This window comes from Anopheles cruzii, chromosome 2 (genome assembly GCF_943734635.1).
Source record: "Anopheles cruzii chromosome 2, idAnoCruzAS_RS32_06, whole genome shotgun sequence".
NCBI classification, from domain to species: domain Eukaryota; kingdom Metazoa; phylum Arthropoda; class Insecta; order Diptera; family Culicidae; genus Anopheles; species Anopheles cruzii.
In genome coordinates, this window is record NC_069144.1 from 29354594 (window position 1) to 29375222 (window position 20629).

At 47.1% G+C, this 20629-nt stretch overlaps 3 protein-coding genes across 4 annotated transcripts; 1 reads left to right on the forward strand and 2 right to left on the reverse strand.

Annotated features, from left to right (window-relative positions):
- Positions 1-14382: 14382 nt before the first annotated feature.
- On the reverse strand, positions 14383-15403 carry LOC128267212 (gamma-glutamylcyclotransferase-like). 2 transcript variants are annotated; one of them, XM_053004007.1, is made up of 3 exons: positions 15372-15403; positions 15030-15160; positions 14383-14965 (listed from the first exon to the last, which is right to left on the reverse strand). In XM_053004007.1, exons 2-3 carry the CDS (start codon positions 15144-15146, stop codon positions 14531-14533), a joined length of 552 nt encoding a protein of 183 aa, XP_052859967.1. In that variant the 5' UTR covers positions 15147-15160; positions 15372-15403; the 3' UTR covers positions 14383-14530. The 2 variants fall into 2 exon arrangements, with proteins under 2 accessions (XP_052859967.1, XP_052859966.1); XM_053004006.1 differs by lacking the exon at positions 15372-15403 and adding an exon at positions 15265-15305.
- Positions 15404-15512: 109 nt separating this feature from the next.
- LOC128268913 (39S ribosomal protein L2, mitochondrial) lies at positions 15513-16546 on the forward strand. The gene is made up of 2 exons (XM_053006216.1): positions 15513-16010; positions 16077-16546. The coding sequence occupies exons 1-2, from the start codon at positions 15536-15538 to the stop codon at positions 16493-16495; spliced, it is 894 nt and encodes a 297-aa protein (XP_052862176.1). The 5' UTR covers positions 15513-15535; the 3' UTR covers positions 16496-16546.
- Positions 16547-16573: 27 nt separating this feature from the next.
- LOC128268912 (lon protease homolog, mitochondrial) lies at positions 16574-20095 on the reverse strand. The gene is made up of 8 exons (XM_053006213.1): positions 19680-20095; positions 19352-19616; positions 18938-19259; positions 18743-18872; positions 18371-18675; positions 17875-18297; positions 17617-17804; positions 16574-17548 (listed from the first exon to the last, which is right to left on the reverse strand). The coding sequence occupies exons 1-8, from the start codon at positions 20061-20063 to the stop codon at positions 16653-16655; spliced, it is 2913 nt and encodes a 970-aa protein (XP_052862173.1). The 5' UTR covers positions 20064-20095; the 3' UTR covers positions 16574-16652.
- Positions 20096-20629: the final 534 nt, after the last annotated feature.

A 20629-nucleotide genomic window follows, 5' to 3' on the forward strand; every position in this document is an offset into this window, starting at 1 on the left:
AGGAGCTTCGTAAACTGGTCTTTAGAATTGTTTATCAGAAATACGTACACAAATTGGAAATGAAATTTCTCGTCGACCAGAAGTGACACCTGAAATTGATGAAGACGGCTGAGATACAATATTGTTCGGTTGGCGAACTATAATTGACGGCAGCACTGTGATTCCGCATGGTTCTGTCCCGGGAAAAATTGAATGACAAACCAAAAAATGAAAACAGACCGATGAAACCAATCGAGATCGAAATAAAGCGATAAAAATTAATTGTGACACATTTTAATTGCTGGCTGGCCTCAACAAAAATGCAATAAATGACCCGAAACTATCGCGTGCGCCGGGGCCTGCCAGAGTGACAGGTTTAATTTGTGATTGGAATACCATATTTCTGACGTTGCCGTTGATGAGCTTCGGCTCGGTGCGGGTTAATGTGGCCCCGTAACGCCCGCAAGCGAGAAGGATTTTATTTTAATTTCTTCGCCAAAAACGGATACGGGCGGGCCGGTAAATCCGACACCTACATTCGGAGACTGGAACACAATGGGTTGACTCAATCATGGATAAATAATTGTGTGACAAGCGAGCGAGGGTTTGCTTGCCACACACACACACGCACACTTACAACACCGGACATCGGCATCATCGGTTTTCCACTTTTCCCACTTTCGTCCACATTTTCCATTGATTGATTAATGGTGTTGTGTGTGATTTAAATGTTTAAATGTTGACCTCATGCAAATGCGCAAAAATTTGCAATCTCCAACGCACGGCGCACAGGAACTGAGAAGGATGAAAAATTCATTAAAAATTAAATTAATTAACCATTTTTGCAAAGTAAAAATACATCGTCGATTCATTATTTTCAAAAGCTTATCCAAAACAGGTCCTGATTCCGCACTGATCGGCTTAGAACTTAGCACGTGAAGCATTTTCGAAAAAGACGTCCCGCCATTTGTGGCACATTCCGTTGACGAATGAACCGATTGGCAGGAAAAACTCTCATTCAGCACCGATTAACGGTTCCACATGCGATTGAAACGATGCGAAATAAATATCAATTCCGTCCTGATACACAAGCTACGGACGGCAGGAAGGGGGCACCCCGTCCCATCGGGTGGCCTTCGGAGTCCATTTTTATTTCCACCAATTCCGGCAAATCATTTCCCCACGAGCAACACGCTACAATTTGTCACCTTGATATACGGACACCGACGTGAATGCGAAATTGAATATCTGTCTCATCTCAGGAACCCCGGGAACCGACGGCGGAAGACGGAACCAGGGCGCAGAAGCCCAGAAGTGTGTCTCACTCGCCAGAAAGAAGCTTTTCGCAGGGCTTCGCGCCAGGCGGCTGTTGACTCATCTCTCCACCCTGGATCCGTGAGCTGGGCCGTTACAGCAAGGCCCATCAATATCAATAACGGTGACATATCTACGTTTATTTAGCACGATACGTTTGCCTTCGTAAGCCGTAGAACCGGAATGCGGCATACTTTGGCGTCTTACGCTGTGGCGACTTACGGGTCGTGTGGTGGTGATTGAAACTGGTCGCGGAAGTGGAATATTCAAGCACGATTCAGCAGCTGTAATACGGACCCGTATCTCCGTAGCTCGTAGTCCGGATTATGTTGTTGGCTGCTTGTGAGGCAGCTTGAAACAAGCGAAAGCTTCCGCAATGGATGATTTGAAAATGTCCCACAACATCCCTTTTCTGTGCCAAAGTTCTCTAATGCAACGTTTCGGATTACCTACACCGGAGGATTCAGAAGTGTCACGGAATCTGATAAAAGTTAAATCCGAAACACGCAAAAAGTATCGCATTAAAGTATCAGCTCCATGTCCGTGTGTCTTCTTACGGGAGCATTAAAAGCCGGCTGACCACCACCACCGGCGGACGTGCCCCGGCACGGACACAAAACTAGCCACACACAAGCAGCGTTCGCTTGACATAATTTATTGCATAACTTTCGCTTCGTCGCAATTTTCGGATAAAAGTAAATTGCGCTTGAGTAATGAGATGCTGAACTTTACGTAAAATAAATTTGGCTCCCCGAGGCAGTCGCAGCAGCAGCAGCGCCGGTATAGTGGCAACAGGCCAACCCCCAGGCCCCAGGTCTGCTTCCGGTCTGCACTTACACTGGACCGTCCGTACATTAAGTCCCTGCGAGGCCCGAATATGTTAAAGTTTCAAATTCAACGGCAAAGTTTGTTCCCCATTTGTCGGTTCTTCGACCACATTTAGCCGTCGAAACCTGTCGGCCTATAAACATATTAAGAAACAAAATTAAAGCTTTCATGTGTGTTCTTACAGACACCAACGGTGGTGGCCAACTTGTCGTTCACTCAAAAACTACTGTCAACTAACAATGGTCCGGTGGTCCTGACAATGGGTCCTTTTTATTACCACTTAACCATCTAATGCTGCTGCCCCCCCGTTGGCGGCCGCCGGGCGCATGGGCGCCGGGCCAAACCGGGTGGTTCCGGGCCAAAGTAGCCCAACTCCCCGGCGATGCAACTAAACTTCTGCCATTTGGTCGTCCTGGGTCGTCCCGTGCCGGGCACGGCAAACTCGATTTTAAGCTATTTATAAATGTATGATAACCATTTTCTCGGGAGTCGGTGTAGTTTTCCGTCGCAGCGGTGTCGAACCTTGGCACCGCCCTGGGGGTCGCCGGGGTTTCATCTTACCGCAGGATATTTCCCTAGCTGATGTCAAGTAACAAAAATTGCTTCCGGGGCTTTATCCGAATCCGGGGCAACGTCACCAAGGGAGAGGGGGTGCCGAGGGGTCGCCTCACAGCAGGGCGGATCCTCGCTGTGCTTTAAGTGACATTCCAATTTAACAGTCCCTACGGAACGGACGTGTAATTGGGTTTGGCCGGAGCCACAAACACGTTGCAACGCTAAACAGCGGGAGCCTTGAGCACGCCGCAAAGCATCCGATCTCCGTTCACAAACGTTGGGTGAGAATGTTGGAAAATGTTATTGAATGATGTAAAATTCAGAGCCACTTTACTCTTTCATCTATCACCGGTCAGGAACGGTACCACACTGCGTTAGACGGGGCCTTCCTAAGCTCCGAAATAGTCCTGAAACTGTAGTCCACGTTGGAAGTTTCATCAACACCGGAGTTTCTCACCAAAAGGCAAAATCTGCGAATTGCCTGAGGTACCACCGAGACGGCAATTAGTGATCTATGCGATGTCAACCAATCGAAACGGATGGCTCGCCGAATGCAGGGTGCCAAAACTACCACGACCCCGCCGCCCGAAAGAGCAGTAAAGCTGTCATCCCAATCATTGGCCCGGGCAGGAGACTGTCAGATGAGAGAAAATTGAAATAATTACCGCCTGATTCCCGGAAGCCTGGTAAGCAGACACCCGGCGGTCAGCCCAGCCCAGCTCTTATGCATTATTCATCGCTGAAATCAAACACCCGAAAGTTTGACTAATTACTGATGCTTCAGCACCCGTCACGAGCATCCGATGGATTATATTGACGTTTATTGTCGGGTGATGTATTAATAAAACACGACGTCAATGAGGGAGCATCAGCAATGGGGGTAGGGGCGACTGAGAGGTGGCGCAAACTGCTGCCAACCCTCCCGCGGTCAGGCGTAATCACCACAAACCCAGCTCGGCTTCGAGTTGGCACTCATGAAATCGAAAAACCGGGATGTCGTAGGACCTGTGTTTGGACGAAAATTTAGTTATGATATTAGTTATGGATTCGTCAAAGGTCGAAGGCTCTACGATGTAGAAATTGGCCTACAGGCAATCTCAGTCTGCAATAGTCGCCTCGAGCCAACAGTCTACAGTCTGAAGAAACTATTTCGCTCACATCTCGTGTCGAGATGGTCGAAACTGCGGTTATACAGAACTTTCAAAATCGACATACATAATCACCTATGCATTTGAGACATGGACCCTGCCCAAAACTGACGATACCCTCTTAGCTTCCGAGAGGATTAGATTGATTCTTGTCCCCGTCTGTTTGGAGGGATAATGGAGAAGCCGATACAACAGCGAACTGTATGCAACGACCTGAGTGTTGTGCAACGTATATGGCTCGCTAGGCTCCGGTGGGATGATTATGTCATGAGAATGGCAGACGACGAACCATTCCTGAAAGTCTTCTTACACCATCCACAGGACTGATGGTCACTTGGTGGTTATAGCGGTGGCTATATAAAGAAGAAAAAAAAGTTATGGATTAGTTATGATTCCTATCAAATCATATAATTCCTTGGTCGTTTGAAGAAAACTTAAGAACATTCGAAATCAAGAAAAAACTCATCAATTAATTTTGACAGGAACTTGAGTACATCAAGAAACTGTAAAGCGCTTTGCTAGCGTCCTGGAAACAGGTGACCCCAGGAGCCCTGGGCCAAACCGATGGTCCGATTCACATTTTTATTTTTTCTCATTTGCGTTTGCGTTATTTTCTGTTATTTGATTGATTCAATTATACTGTACCGCGTGAACGCCAGTGACCCGGGAGCACAAAATGGCTCCCGGTTTGCTGGCTTCCTCGCCTGTGAGCAAACCCAATAAAAGCAAATAGACCGACTGGGCAGTGGCATGAATTTGCTTGGCACCACCATCGTCATCCCGTTGTTTCCGTTCTGATCCTGCGAACTGGACGAACGACCCGCGCTTGCCGCTTCGGACGCCAAGCTTAACAGCAGAAAATTGACCCGATGTGACGTGATTGCAATATTAAACACTGTTTCTTCGGCAAGCGGGCCCGGGCTGTTGGGTTGCATTTCAATTCTGTTTATAATAAATAAAGCAGCGCCACGGCCACCGACCATTTCCATCATATCGCATCGGCCTTTTTTTTTCTTGCTGTTTTACTTATCATCTCTGGAAACAATTTTTCCCGAACGATTGCATAAGATTTTCATAATGGAATGTTGGTCCCAGGGGCAATCTTTCAACTATTATGCCCAAGTTCGTGCAACTTCACTTAGATATTGATTAAATTGGTCATGTTTTAAAAAGTCGCCAGGAAAAATGTCCAGTTGAAAAGCGAATGCGCATGAAAGCATAAAACATAAAGCTGTGTTCGCTTACCGGACCATCCGTTTTATTATTGTTCACCATCTGCACCGGCACAGTTCGCACATTTGTTATGCCCAAAAACCCCCAGACACTTGGTTGCAGCACGCGGTGTCGTGGTGAGGCCTAATCTTTCTAAAAGCTCCCCAAAATCGTTATGGCCATGCGAGAGGCACACACCGGAGCGCGCTCCGGTTTCTTGCACGCGTTCCTCGGTCGCGGCGCAGAAACGTTCGAATTTGGGCGATGCTCGACCGCCAGACGGGGGGGGGTAGCGAACCGTCGAACGAAGGAGTCGCACGTAAATACTTCATGCGCAGCGAAGTATCGCTGCTGCTGCTGCTGCCGGTGGTAGTATCGCTTTCAAATCTCGGCTGCTCCAGAGGATGCCCTGCAAGGTGCGAGGTCCTACCACACACAGGGAGCCCGGCAAAACAAAGAAGCCAGCCAGGCGGGCGGGAGCGGCGGTATGGTCGGAAAGCATATTTGCTGCTGGAACACATGCTGGAAAAGGCGAGCGTGTGTGTGTGGAAAGTGCCAGAACGGCGCGGCGGTGAAAACAAATCAAAATAACCTTCCAAACTGGCCAACTAAATCCCCACAGAAATGTTACCGCACAAATGAACAGATGTGGTGCGTTTCGTACGAATACGGCCAGCATTACTCAGCATAACGGCCGCATAACGATAACCATAACATGAAGAGCACATTAGTTATATGATAGTGACTTTAGCACGCGTCCTTGTGCGTTGTGAACCCGTGCCTTTTTGGGTGAGCGATAAAAATGGAACTAGAGGCACGTGCCGCTTTAGTAGTTGCGCTCCGTTGGGAAAGTATTCGCGGAAAAACATTGGCGTCGGTTTCTGTTTAAGGAATGTAGCTAATATTGAAAGTATTAAAGATGGAGAAATCAAGCATCGAAGGACGTACTCTATTTTGAATAAATGGTGGTAACCAATAAGTATTCTAATTCTTTCACACATTTCACTGTCACTTTCACTTCATTTATCCAGTATATTCGGTTTAAAAAATTGTATAAAATGGTTATTCCAATCATCAATCGATTATGGAAATTGTTCAACAGTTCCACTTCAGCACCTCATATGGTTGTGCCCTTTTTCGTTATCCGACTTGAACGGTATTCTTCGAAATGACCGTTCCAGTTTAGAGAGTGCGAAAACATGATGCCAATTCTTCATGTATGGCATCGATCGCGCCTCGTCGACCAACGCAAAATTAAGAACCCCATCCAAATCATGCCAATCAATTTCGGGCCAAAGCACCGTCCGAAATAAACTAATCAGCCATTGATGTGCCGCTAGCAGAGGATCGATTGGAATCCGGAAATCAGCTATTGCCAGCGATCAATCAAATCAATAAAACAATCAAATCAATGTAAACGTAGCTCACATGGTTATTTTGTGGCGCACAATCATTAGAGGGAGCAAAACAGAGAGACAGACCGGAAAGGCGGACGCAGTGTTCCGGCATAATAGTACAGCCGAAAATAATAATATTTACTCGTTGCCAGCCTCCAGCGGTCGTCGCTGCGTGTGGATGTGGTCCAAACGCAAGGTAAACTTTCGCATCCGACGGTAAATAAAACGTTGATTTTATCGGCCGCCATTCGAACGCCCCACGGCCCACAACACGTGGCTGGAGTGGCTCATGTTGGTCAGTGTGCCCGTTCACCTTTCGCTCACCGATCAGAGGAAAATCGGAAAAGGCTCACGCGTTCATATGTGTGTGTGGCGAAGAGCTCTCGATTCAACACCAAACTGTCGTCTGGTGGGCCATCCCGGAACGCAAACCACAATACTCTCCGTTCAACTTCCTCGGAACGCGTTGTAGATCCGCATTTTTGCGGTACTTTTGGGGGTGGGGCCGCAACCGACCAACTTGAAATTTGGAACGCACGCAGAGAAACTTCTTCTAAATACTAATTGTTCTGAATGTCTTGCGAAACTTTTCAAATTTTGATAACGTGAGCTTTCTTCGCTTCTGCGGTGCGGTTTGCTTCCGAAGGGCGTTTTTGTTGGCGGGGGAATGTTCATTTCTTCTGTTCGAACTTTTATGTTGGTCTTTGAAGCGTTCTCCCGATCTCTCTCTGTCTTGTTTGCTCCAATTATGTTGTACCTGCAAAAAGTTGATGTATAATTCGCCCCGACGGTCGGTGACACTAGTGTGTCAGGCAGACTTCTGGGCCATCCATTTGCGGCTATTGGTTGGTGGATAAAGTTTTCGGCACGCTTTTTGCATATCAGCGGTTTGATAAACGCCCGAAGAATTATTCATGTTTGCTCGTGTGCAGTTTAGCAACGGAATAGAAAGCAAACGCATTTTTCAACGCTTGATGGTTGCTGATGTCCATCCAAAGGTGTGCCGATTCGAAGCCACAACGCAGATTAAATAAATACGAAACCGAATCGTAATTAAAAGATACCATCTCCAGTGTCTGGAAATAATCTACACTGCTTTAATTTGTACATCTGCAGAGAATGGCTTACGCTGCACTCGCTGCACAGGACACAGTTTTTGCTCATTGTTTTTTGGCACGGCGGAGCTCTATTCTCAACGTGCTACTTCAGCCCGCAGTTCTTCATTGAAAGTATCTCCTTTTTTTGCTTTAAAGCGCCCTTTAATAAAGCTCGCACCGGCGGGAATGTTCACGCCTGTCCCAACAAAACCCACCTGACCAGCGCTCCTGGTGGCTTCCCGTCGCTGGTGCCGGTGCCAGCAAAAGGGATGCGGGGTCGTTGCAAGGGATGACAAATAATTTTCCGGTTTCCATTTCACACCGACCATACATTTCCGGGCGATGCGAGCAGCTGAAATACACTAAGCTGCAAGGCTTAACTGGCGAGGTGACCGGGACGAAAAAACAGCAACAACAAGATGCGAGAAAAACAACACCAGTTATGTTAATGCTGGTCACACGGAAAATGCGCAAGTAATAGGGACAAAAACGGGCATCCCTATCTTGGAGCACGCTTGCGGTTGCTTACGCCACGGTACACGGCACCGTAAGGCTTCATTAGAGGGAATCAAGACCTTCGTTTGTTCGGCCCGCTCGGGCAATAGAGCGAAAGGATCGGGGACTGTGCGCGCTGCGGTGCGCTTTGCTTTTCAAGAACCAAGAAAAGGATACGGAAGTAGAGTAACAAAAAAAAAGAATGATACACATGACTACACGGCGTCATACATACCATTCCCGCTCGGTTGAACTTTTTAGGGCGCACTCACGGATTTACTGTGTCTGCCGTACCGTTCTTGCTACCGCTGCTGCTTTTGTCGCCAGCAAAGTTTACCGACAACGGCACAATATAAACCAAAACGAACATCCTACTGGGAAGACGAACAGAATGTATGGTGTTTTGCAGGATAAAAAACGAAGGACGAAGAGTAATAAAATGGGGGAAAATTATAGAACATGTATTAGAAATGGTGAAGAAAATTTAGAGTATCAGGGAGAACAACAATCTCTTATCATGTTACTTATTTTGCTTACGTAGAAAAAATCGATGGATATGTTATCAAAAGTAGCCCAAGGGATCAGCGAGCACCTATCAGCTGTTAAAACACCAATAACGTTTTCAGCATTATTATTTGATGCGAGTAGTGAAGTTAAATTTAACGAGAAACAACTGCAATCTCGACGGTGAAAAAAAAAACGCATCCCACCCTTCGTTTACCAAACTAGCAGAGCATGAAACCCGCCATTCATTATGGATGGCAACATACTCAGCGGCAAACACCGCGAGAGGGTTTGATACATTATACATCATCATGTCGACGGCGAGACTTTGGTGAAACATGCATACCTTCACAAAAATGTACATTTATGAGCGCAAACATCGCGTGAAGTGAAACACATAGGCCAACCAACACGCTTCTTCTCGCGTTTTCGCGCTTCAATTTGCGCGATTGTTGCGGGCCCAGAATTTTAAGGCTATAATCAACGGGCACTGTTTGGGTGTTTATTATCGACCGATGATGATACGGAAAAGAAGCGTTCCCGAGACTACGATCCGCTCCGATCCGATACTAAAAACCCTAATGCACCTTTATTTATTTTTCGACTCTCCTCTTCGACCTAGAGGATCCGGTGCGCGGGGGGGGTAGGTTGATGGAGTCGCTATAAACCTCGAATTCCCGATAGTACCGCCGGAGATTCACCTGTAATAGATGGGCTAGAGCGTAGCCTGTTCAGACAGCCGGGTTCGAACACGATGGGAAACTTTCGGCAAGGATGAGATGTTGCTTTCAGTATTTCTTCTGATGTGTTCTTATGACTTTCTCTAGCCCGAACTTCGTTGGCAGAAAACTACTTTCGGGGACCACGTTCGCCGTGACGGTGTAGTATGCAGGCACACCTTATACAACGTGGGAAGCATCAACGGGAAGATATAACGTTCATAAATATTTATATCCTCCCAGGTTTTAGAGTAACCGCATCTTTCGGTTTGACCTCGGCGCGACGGCCATCAAAAGTTAGTATGAGTAAAAACATGAAAAGCAGAAAACTAGGAATGATGATACCTACCATCGATCCTTTATGACACCACATCGTGAATCGTATCGTAGGGCTGACAGTAAACGCACGCAAATGAAACATTCTACATGAAATTCGGAAGATATTTTGATAACACTGTTTTCGCCGGCGTTATTGAACCTCTTAATGGAGGCGCCTAGTACTTTTTGCAAAGCGTTTAGCTTTGTAGTAATTCCATCATCACACCTTTCCTAAAAAGGAACATAAATGTATCGATGAGACTTTAAATTGAACTTTTTCCCTCTGTCAACGAACGGGCTATACTTTGAACTATAAATTAAATTCAAAACTTCAAGCTTAATCAAACTAAACCTTTTAACCGAAGAACCGCTCCAATCGTTCCTAGAAGCACGTTCATCACACCAGCTAAGCTGAAGGCTTCCCCAATTACGGATACATAGTTGCAATACATAGTGAACCGAATACCGAGAACTGGAAAAAAACGAGTAGGAACAGGAAGGTGGGCCGAATATTCACTTCCGTTGCGACCAAATGTTTCCACACGAGTGTCACGGTAATCATACTTTGCGCTAGCCCGAGCGCAGAAAATGCCGTTAGCTGTAAGGCCCAAACTCGATTACCAACTCCTCCATCTGGCGTGGGACAATCGGAAAGTTTTCCACCATTCCGTGTGCAATGCGTCACGGCGACGGTTCCTGCTCTGCGGCTGGACGTAAACGTAGACTTTAGAGCGGAAACGAAGCCGGAGATACGGATGCGAATAACGATGGCAAGTTGGCAAATATTATTTCCTGGCTCCTACGCTCCGTGCGCCCGTCGTTGTTCCAGGCACCATGCCGTGGACCTGGTCCGGCGTGGGACGGTAATCATACGCCACACATTGTGATCACGTGTTGAATGAAGGATTCCACGGCCGGGGCCGCATTTTATAACAATGCCGTTAGCCCCGAAATTCTGGCATCGAATAGCCGAACGGAACGTCTCATTTGATGTGCTACTGTCACATTACGGTTATCGTTTGCCCCATTACCGAGCATAATGTCTGTCAATGTTCGGTCTTTAGCGACAGTGTGACCGTCTTTGGTAACGGTCTTTTGGTTTTGGTCCGCCATTTTCGGGGCCGTAAGATTTGCTCAATGGCAATCCCCACATCGGCGCAGTTACATTTCGCCCCACGTGTACTTTTGTGAAGAAAATTCAATTACATCACTCCCGGCACGGCCAGAGCAATCATGGTCGGTATTGTTTTTTACGTCATTTATAATTTTCTCATTCTCGTCTCGCGATTGGTGGCCACACTTTTACAGACGTTCTCGTCCGATGAAATTATGTTTCTGTAACCAAACTGTAACACGCACCACGTCCGGAAAGTGTGTGACGAAACTCCGATGGCGTCACGTCTGTCTGTCAGGTGTTGGATATTATTTGCGATGCTGTAAACATTACCGAACCGCCACTTAAAGAAGCAGAACAAACCGGAGCGGTTCATTTTACTCCTCGAATGCTAACCAAATCAACGTTTCCAGTTCCCGATGCTTGAAGCACCTTAAAGTGGCAGCGAGCAGTGTGGTCATTAACCGAAAAATTACTGCCAAGTGTTCCTTCACATCGCTCCTAATTTACCGCAAACTTTCAAATGCCTTCCGTTAAGTAAATCATCCGCTAACCAAGTTACTGCCAGCGGGCCGGAACCGGCACGGTGCTCGAAATTGTACGAAAACACTCACGGTCCTAAGTTGTATGTGTGTGTGGTGGCGGTTTGAGAGTGTTTCGTTTATCATCCACTCGTAAAATAGGCCATAGACGAAAACACCGCCAGCAGACCGACACCGAACACCGGAACGCCGAACGCCGAGAAAAACAGGAACAGGATCAGATCAGAACGTGTCTGGTCCGGGTTGCTCTGGGGCCTGTGTCTGGCCGAGCTCTTCACGGCGCTTAGGGCTCCAACACACACAAAAAATCTCCACACCAGCCCCATTAAAATCCTTCAAACATTCTCGCGCGAACATTCACCAACGATTTCACCGCGGTCTTTAGTAGAGCCGCGGCCACCACACATGAGTGGGCCGCATGGTTCGCATTATTTGTTGATAGCAAATAAATTCACGGCACCGCGAGTGAGGCTTGGCTGGCAAACCCCAGCCCCACTGTGTGTGTGGTTCTGGTACACGCTTGTCGTGGTCGCAGCAACAATTCTGGGGAAGCGAAAACACAACCTCGAGGAAAAGAATTTTCTCCGCCACTGGTTTATCCATGGCAACCAACGCCATGGCGACCGCGTAGTAATGAAAAGCTCAAACACACAGTCATGCGTCATTGCGAGAAAGAGAGAGAGAGAGATCGACAAAACCGTAAAGAAAGTAAAAAAAGCCAACTTTCTCCGGACGCTTAAGTCCACAACAGAACGAGCACAACGCGCTGCATCCATCCTGGGTAGGGAGGAAAGTAATGTGAAGCTCTAAGCTCTAGGCAAGAAAGGGGGAAAGACAACGAGAAAGCGAAACAGTGAGCGAACCTTGCGAATCTACATGTGATAGCATCGGCCGGGTGGAAGGATTTGCATATTTTATGTTTATTTTAAGCCCGGTTTCTGATGTGGGATAATGATGTTTTGCCGCGGCAAAACAAACGATTCCACGAGGGGGCCTTCTCGTGGGCGAGTGACGGGTTCCGGTTACGCCAGTAGGCAGCAGAAATCGAGCCCCGTGGACAGGTGACCGTGGCTCCCCCTTGTGGACTGGGAGGTGGGACGATAGATCAAGAGTGGCCCGGCAACACCGGCGACCTGCGGACCTCCGGGCGAGTGTTTTCAGGTCGGGTTGGCGCTTAAGCGTTCTTGAGGTTGGCGCCCGGACTTGAATTGGCGGCTGCTGGTTTCGGAAGTTTCGGTCATACTTCGCACGTACCGGGCGTTTATTCCGTCCTGGAGAGGGGATTTAGCTGGGCCTTACGCGCAACGCATGGCTCCATCAAGCGGTTCTTTAAGGACAGGAGGGACTTAACGGGCTCGCCAAGGTGCTGAATTACGAGAACGCGACCCGGAGGCTTCCCCTACACGGACCGGCGACCGTTTTAAACCGTCTGCCATATGCGCCGTGCGCACGTGACCGAGTGGGGTTTTGGCTTATGAAGGGCAACAGCACGAGACCGCTCAACCCGCTGGTCTGGGGAGCGCTTCTTGCGGACAATTCCGGCTATTTATTTGGACGAACCCGTTAAACAAGGGCACCATTAGTCGCGGAGAAAGTTGTGGTTCCAGAGGCACCAGACCATCGATTGTATTTTATTTTAATTAAAAAATTAATTATATATCAAGCGTTTGAAAGATTTAGGGTATTGGATTGACACTTTATCCTATGCGCGTTTCCATGGATGGAAAAATTCCGAAACCACAGCTCTAGTGTTCGGGCCAGTTATACAACTACGAAATTATTCATTATGCAATTTCCTGACGTAATCGCTGGGAATCCCTGGGACATTACGTGGCGTGCAAAAGTAGAGAAAAAGAAAAGTGCTCGCCATCGCGCTGGGCCCAGCTTCTTACTTCGTAGAACCTCTCAAGCAAAGTCGAGTGAATAAATTAATTTTTGCTGCTCGTACTCTTGTTCGTACAACCGCTAACATCTCTATCAAACTTCATAATTACCCTGGCTAAAGGTCTCTACCAAATTGTCGCAGGCTTTGTGGCGCAGCGTTCCGTAGCGTGCAATGGAGTTGGGGATCGCTATTCCAGATCTGGGCCATTCATTAATGGTAATTCTTTTTTTGGCCTTTTCATCAGGCGATAGCGATAGTAAGGTGATGACGATGCTTTGGCTCGTTTTGCATTCAACAGTGTGATAATTTCCGGTTTTGTAACTCGCAGCCTTGTATTACAAGGATCGATACGGATCTAACTCAAAACAGGAACAAAATATCGACCATTTTCGGCATCGTTCGAGTGAGAGGGATTGAATTGTAGAAATTAAAATGACGGGAGGGGTTTGGAAAGATCAGATAAACACCAGAAAACTCCTAAAATTTCATGATATGTTCAGAGGCCATTTACAAATGCAGTTATCATTGTAAAGTATGCAATTACAATTCCACAAAGTTATAGCAATCTATAATGTTTTGGTATAGAATTCTGTGAACTATTCGTGATACCTTATCAAAAACTGAATGCCACATATACTGTTGAACGTTGTTAGTTCCAGATGTGCATGTTTGCTCTGACTTTGCCGCGGCATTCGGCGCACGCGGTCCGACTGGAAGCAAACCTTCGGATTGCGAATTGGAAGCAGCCTTCGAGAGTGGTTCGTTTTCCGTTTTTCCATTTTCCAAGCACTCATTTTTCCCCAACTGTGACTGTAGGGGAAGCGAGGCATTGAACATGTCTCCTTCAAACGTTTGAGGGGCGCAGGATGAACTACAAAAACGCTTGGTTGATGCAGACAGCGCGGAAAATTGCCGTTTGGTGAGTTCCCAATCCACGAAAATTACTTTTAACTTAAAAACTATTACATCTTCCCCTTCTTAGTTAATACGGTTAGTTGATAGGGTAGTAGCAGAAATTATCGGTGGAACTTTTCCTCGGTTTCCTCCAATCTTGACTGACAACCCATTAACAAAACCTTAGCTTACGATATCTTATACATCGATGCTCGGGCAAGTTATCCCTTGGAAAAAGGACATGCAACCAACCCCATTTCGGACGGTTTTACACAAAGAATGCTGATTCCGCATTTAGTGGTTGATTTATTTAAAAAATATTATAAATTATCATGACACGATAATAATACAATGAGTATGTTCAATATTCTTTCAATACCTCCTTCTTTGTTGTTGAGAAAAGTATTCTCTTTGTGATAGGAAGTTTTACCTGTTTTTTATAGTTAGAGCTAAATTTAAATTTTCGCACGAACGAGAAAAATTGGAACTTGGGAACTTGGGAATGAAAGTCGAAATTTAGCTTAAAAAATCAATCTTCTATTGGTTTCTCTAACTCAAGCGACAGTTGCGGATCGCCGCTATTTCCATTGTGCTTTACGTTTTTCAGTAATTCAATATATCCATTTGGCAAACCAGTTTCTTTGGCTCCGTTTACTATAATGTTCATGTAGGTTTTCGAGGGTTGCCTTTCGAAGGGCCTATCCTCAGTCGAATTCAAGTGGCAAGGGTTGTTCACTAGCTGATACACTCGACAATCTAGCGTTCCGCCTGTCGGTAATATTACTGGCAGAGTAAGCGGCTTGTAAACGCTGTTATGAACACCTTCCTGGCGGTCCAGATCCGCTAGATTACTGTTATCAATTTCCCATATCGCTCCCCACACTTGCGCTTCCGGATGCTCAACTATCGTGGCTGGCGCCCCTCGCCAACGTGCAGCATAGTGGAAAAAGTCTAGACCGTAGTTCTGCGATAGATCGTAAGAAAATCACTAAAACGAGAATAATTAACAACCGATGGCCTGTACCCACCTGAAGATAACCGAATCCTTTCCGCACTGCGGATGGGTTTTGAATGTGTATCCTTTTAGCAAGAAGATTACTTCCGTAGGCAAAATAATGGAATGTTCCCGCCGTTGCCGTCGTCATTTCAACCAGACAAGCTAATAGTAATCAAAGAAGAACAAGACTTGTAGCAGAGTATATCCTTGACCTCAAAAGCAAGAGAAGCCTGAAGATCACGACCTGATGCTAGTATTTTGCTTACCTAACAAAACAGAAACTTTTTTTGTTTCCCTAGCACCGCAAATAATGTCGAATCTTTTAGATCCAAGGTTAAACTAATTGAAACAATTAAGTAAATAAATCGCTCACCTCATTTTGTTGATGTTATGATAACAGGCCGGGCACTCACTCTGACATTCATGCGTTACTTGCGTTATGGACGTTACAGCCCAAGGTTGACGCGAAACTGTCAGTGAGAAGGTTGCATAAACACACTGCATTTGCGCTGGGTTATCGGCAAAAGTGTTGTAAATATGGCCAATTTGGCTAGGCTGTTTCAGCGGCTTTTGGTATCGCCCATTGCTCGAGATGTGCGCCATACGACCGCTAGACCCATTTCATTGGAGAGTCTAGAGATACTGTTGAATAAACCCAAACCTGGAGGCGGAAGATCTTTTCGGCGTATCGTTCACTTTCCAGCCGAGTACACCGTCGAACCGCTGCGGGTGACCAATTTGGCCGGCCGAGATCCCGAAACTGGCCGAGTGATTGCGAAAGGAATCGGTGGTGGCATCAAGCATAAATATCATTGGATCAAATGGGTGCGAGACGGACCAAGCGAAGGTCCGCCGCAGACCGAGAAGGTGATAGCAGTGATTCACGATGGCTGCCGCACGGCGAAAGTGGCCCTGGTTGCCGTTGGAAATGAAATGAAGTACATCCTGGCCACTGAAAACATGAAGGCAGGAGATTTAATCAAAACATCACGTTTCATCCCTCGCATTCCGGGTATGTAAAACCACGAACCACCACTGAATACGACTAATCGTTCGCTGTTCTTTCTGTTTTCTCCAGTTCGTGCGAATGAGGGAGATGCGTATCCACTCGGGGCACTACAGACGGGAACGCAAATTCACTGCTTGGAAAAGTTTCCCGGCCAGCATTGCCATATGATTCATGCCGCCGGAACGTACGGCACGGTTGTGCGCAAATTTGACGATCTCGTCGTGGTGCAGCTGCCATCGAAGCAAGAATTTGCCTTCAAGCAAACGTGCATGGCAACCGTTGGCCGTGTCTCTAACGTGGAACACAGCAAAACTCCGATCGGTTCGGCGCAGAAAAATCGTGAGCTAGGCAATCGGCCACGCTCGGGCTTGTGGCAACGCAAGGATGGACGGCACGGCCGAAAGGTTCGTCGCCTGCCACCAATGCGCGTCATACCGCCACCGGCTGAAAAGCCAGCGAAACCTCTAAAGTTAACGTTAAAACTGTAGAATGTATCCCAAATACCGAAATGCAGTGCGTCAGTCATCAGAGTGGATAAATTTACTTGTACTTCGACACAATTTGTTACTCTCCGTACGAATTTATTTAAACTTTTCTATGCCATTGAAAACTAAGCCGCGAGTTTGGGTTTAGCCATTAAACGTTCTACTTCTTACTCTCTTGAAACACGATCCGATAAACATCTGCATACGTCGTGGCGTAGTGCACTTCCAGTCCTTCCGTTATAAATGTAGGCAGATCCGTAAAATCCTTTTTGTTCTCGTCTGGCAGTATAATGCAGTTCACCCCGCTTCGTTTGGCCGCAATTGTCTTTTCTTTAATGCCACCGACCGGCAGTACTTTACCCATAAGAGAAATTTCCCCCGTCATGGCCACATTCTGGCGTATCGGTTGTCCCTTGGCCAGCGAAAGTAATGCTGTTACGATCGTGACACCCGCACTGGGACCATCCTTAGGTGTGGCGCCCTCGGGAACGTGCAGGTGAATGTGGCTAGATTCAAGGAAGTTATTCGTGCCATCCTCCTGCTTGAGGAAGTTCCTAGCTACTGTGAGCGATATCCGGGCCGATTCTTTCATCACGTCTCCCAAGTGACCCGTCAGCTCGAGAGTACCATCGGCTGGTGGGGCTTTCGAGTCGCCTCCTTCATCGTGCTGCAGTAAGCGTCGCTTCGCCGTTTCAATGTACAGGGCTGAGCCACCCATTGCGGTCCACGCCAGACCCATTACCACGCCCGGTGGCGTCGTCTCGTACATGCGATCATGTGTGAAGATCGGTTTCCCAAGCAAATCGCTTATGTTGCCTCCGGTGACTTCGGTAAACTCGGCTTCTTTTCGCACAACCTTGAAGGCGATCTTGCGAACGATCTTCTCGATGTGCTTCTGCAGGTTGCGCACGCCCGATTCGCGACAATAGCTTCGAATCAGGGCGTTCAGTGCATCGTCGGTGATGGTTATGTGCTTGTCTTCGACTCCGCTATCACGCTTCGCCTGTGGAATGAGGTACTGCTTGGCTATGGCTAACTTTTCTTCCGCTACGTAGCCTAAAACAACGACAAAAAGCTACGATCAGTTGATGCTTGAAAAGAGCATGCGGTGTGTTTCTTTTTACCGGACATATCGATCATCTCCATTCGGTCGCGCAACGGCTCGGGAATAGTATCGATGATGTTGGCGGTACAGATGAATAAAATCTTCGACAAATCCACCGGGACGTCCAGATAGTGGTCAAGAAAGTTTACGTTTTGCTCTGGATCCAGCAGCTCGAGGAGCGCTGAGCTAGGATCTCCCTGGTAGCCTCTGTTCAAAACATCAGTCCATCATTCATTTCCATGTCCATTTACAACAGATTATTTGACCATTCCCTTACCTTCCAATTTTGTCCACCTCGTCAATCAACACGAGCGGGTTTTCGGTTTTGGTTTTCTTTAAACACTGAATTAACTTCCCCGGCATCGCACCAACGTAAGTTCGTCGATGGCCCTTGATTTCGGCCACATCCGTCATACCGCCCACACTGAAGCGGAAGTATTCTCTGTTCAGTGCCTTTGCAATCGAGCGAGCTATGCTAGTCTTGCCCACACCGGGTGGCCCATGAAAGCAGAGAATTTTTCCCTGCGTTGTACCTTTCAGCTGGCTGACAGCGATGAACTCGAGAATGCGTTTCTTAATGTCCTCCATCCCGTAGTGATCTTCATCGAGGATTTTTGTTGCCTGATCAATGTCCAAGTTTTCCTCGCTCATCACACCCCACGGCAGTGTCGTTAACCAGTCGAGATAGTTCCGGGTCACACTGGAAATGTACAGCGATGTGAGAACCATTTTTTTTTTTAGCAACCGCTGCAACCGTCTACGATCGGGCTTACTTGAACTCGGAACTGTGGCTTTCGAGAAAGTTTAATTTCGTCAGTTCCTCTTCGATAACATCAGCCACGGCCTTCGGAACGACTTTCTCCTTGATACGCTCACGGTACTTCTCGCCGATTGCATCCTTATCGTCTTTCTCGATGCCGAGCTCCTTCTTGATCACCTTCAACTGCTCTTGCAAGATGTACTTTCGGTGCTGTTGTTTTACCTTTTCCTCCACCTCGCGGCCAATCTTTGCCTGAAGTTTGGAAAGTTCCAGCTCTTTTTTCAGCAACGACAACGACAGCATCAGTCGCTTCGGGATCTGTAAATAATGATAGATCTACCGATCACTTAATCGTTGGACAAAGCTTAGTCGGTAAAGCTCTTACATCCATTTCCTCCAAAATCTCTTGTAATTCAGCAGGCTCAGCAGCCGACAAAGAGGCGCCCAGGTCGCACAGGTAAACAGGGTTGTCCACAACTCGTTGATTCTGGTGCAGCATCTGTTGAAGGCTTTCTCTGTAAATGCAAAACGAATCTAGTTAAATCATTGCCACCTTCTTGTCGCATCGAACGCCACTTACCGGTACAGAGGGTTCATCGTGATAATATCGCGGATGGTCTTAATCACTTCCTGGGTGAGCGCCTTCACTTCCTCCGTAGTTTTGTAGCTTTCGTGTTTCACATTTTCCACCTCCACCATTAACAATGGCTGCTGCTCGCCGTCCTTCAGCAGCCGCCGCTTGGGTGCCTCCTCCACTGGCGCACCGTCCGCCGTGTGGTCGTTGTTAGAATTGCGAACCTGTTTGTTGCGAAGTTTGTGCTTTCGGCGACGCTTTTCCGCATCCGGTTCGTCTACCGAGACCGCGATTTGCGTGTTAAAGAACGGATATTTTATTGTCATTTCTAGCACGTGGTTGAGACAAAAAATAGTCGAAGATGAAACGACCATTGGTAGCCCCACATCGGAAATCATACCCCACGACCCCACGATTTACCTTTGCCCGGAGCCGGTGCATCCAGATCTTCGTACAACTGTCCGACGATTTTGATTCGCCGGTGTGCAGTCACCACCAACCGCAGCCTGTCTCCAAGATCCTGCATTTCTTGTATTTGTGCAAACGTTCCGATGTCATACACTTCTTTCACCGTTTCCATCACCTCGTTCGGATTGTCGTCATCTTTTTTCAGGAAAATGCCAACGTACGGTTGGTTCAGCTTTACTTTTCTGCGAACCAGATCAATCAACATCGGGTTGGTGATCTGTAAAAACATAATTGGTTCAGGTTACTCCAATGCATTGGCCAGCATCGAGTCGAGCATTACCTCTAGGATCTTCATAAACCTCGGGAAAACGGGATTTCGTTTCGCGGCTATCACTGGCAAATGTGGCCACACTTCCGGTATTGCAACGGTGGCAGGAAGCTGGTTTGTGTAATTGGCTGACGGTTCCGGCGGAGGATCGATTGGATCACCGGAGTCATTTTTGGCGCTACAGAATCCTCTCGACGAAAGCGGTGAAATATTATTACGCAAGCCAGGAACTACCAGACGGCCAACCCTGCTAACAGACCGTGCGGGTACGGCGTGATCGGCTAAGGAACGGGTTAACCTATGCTCGAAATTGCCACAAACTGGCACCATCGGTCGTGCGTGTCGCGTGAAATGTTTGACCGGCAAACTAGCACCGTTCCGAAGTATTTGTAGCATCTTGATCCTTTGTTCAGTCAACGGAAACAATACTAACTCCCTTCGCCGGTATTACATCAGAATGTTTCGAACCGCGCAATGTTTTCAATACACGAGTCCGAATGTACTGGAAAAACGTGACAGCAGCGAAACATTGTGGAAAGAATAAGAAAAAGAAATCTAGAATGTTTTTGACAATCTCCTTTCGCCAAAACATAAAAAAATCCGTTGATCGAGTTTGTGTGTGAAATCGATACGCGGCTTTGTTTACTGTGGCTGTTTAAGTAGTTTATTTTAATAATTTAATAAATTAAGATTGAATATTGCCCAGAAACAGAAGCTAGAACAGAAACGTCTAGATCGTGCCACTTTTCGAAGATCCTTCGCCGTTCCGCCGGCTCTGGTTTTCGCGCGCGGCGAAATAGATGTTCGAAATGCCCTTGGTGTCATTCTTCTTCTTGCTGTTCTTCCGTGTTTGTACCATGGCGGTTCGAAGCGTCGTAAGAGTTTGTCCGCGAAAGGCCAGTTAGTTTCGCCTGTTGTGTCAGTTTCCAGCAGTTCGGCACGGGATCTAGCGAAGCAAATTT

Coding starts and splice junctions, on each gene's coding strand:
- LOC128268912 (XM_053006213.1), bottom strand. CDS start 20,063: ATGCTACAAATACTTCGGAACGGTGCTAGTTTGCCGGTCAAACATTTC. Junction 18,676..18,742: donor AGATTTTGGAGGAAATGGAT/GTAAGAGCTTTA, acceptor CATTATTTACAG/ATCCCGAAGCGACTGATGCT. Junction 18,298..18,370: donor AGCCACAGTTCCGAGTTCAA/GTAAGCCCGATC, acceptor GTACATTTCCAG/TGTGACCCGGAACTATCTCG.
- LOC128268913 (XM_053006216.1), top strand. CDS start 15,536: ATGGCCAATTTGGCTAGGCTGTTTCAGCGGCTTTTGGTATCGCCCATT. Junction 16,011..16,076: donor TTTCATCCCTCGCATTCCGG/GTATGTAAAACC, acceptor TGTTTTCTCCAG/TTCGTGCGAATGAGGGAGAT.
- LOC128267212 (XM_053004007.1), bottom strand. CDS start 15,146: ATGACGACGGCAACGGCGGGAACATTCCATTATTTTGCCTACGGAAGT. Junction 14,966..15,029: donor AAGGATTCGGTTATCTTCAG/GTGGGTACAGGC, acceptor GATCTATCGCAG/AACTACGGTCTAGACTTTTT.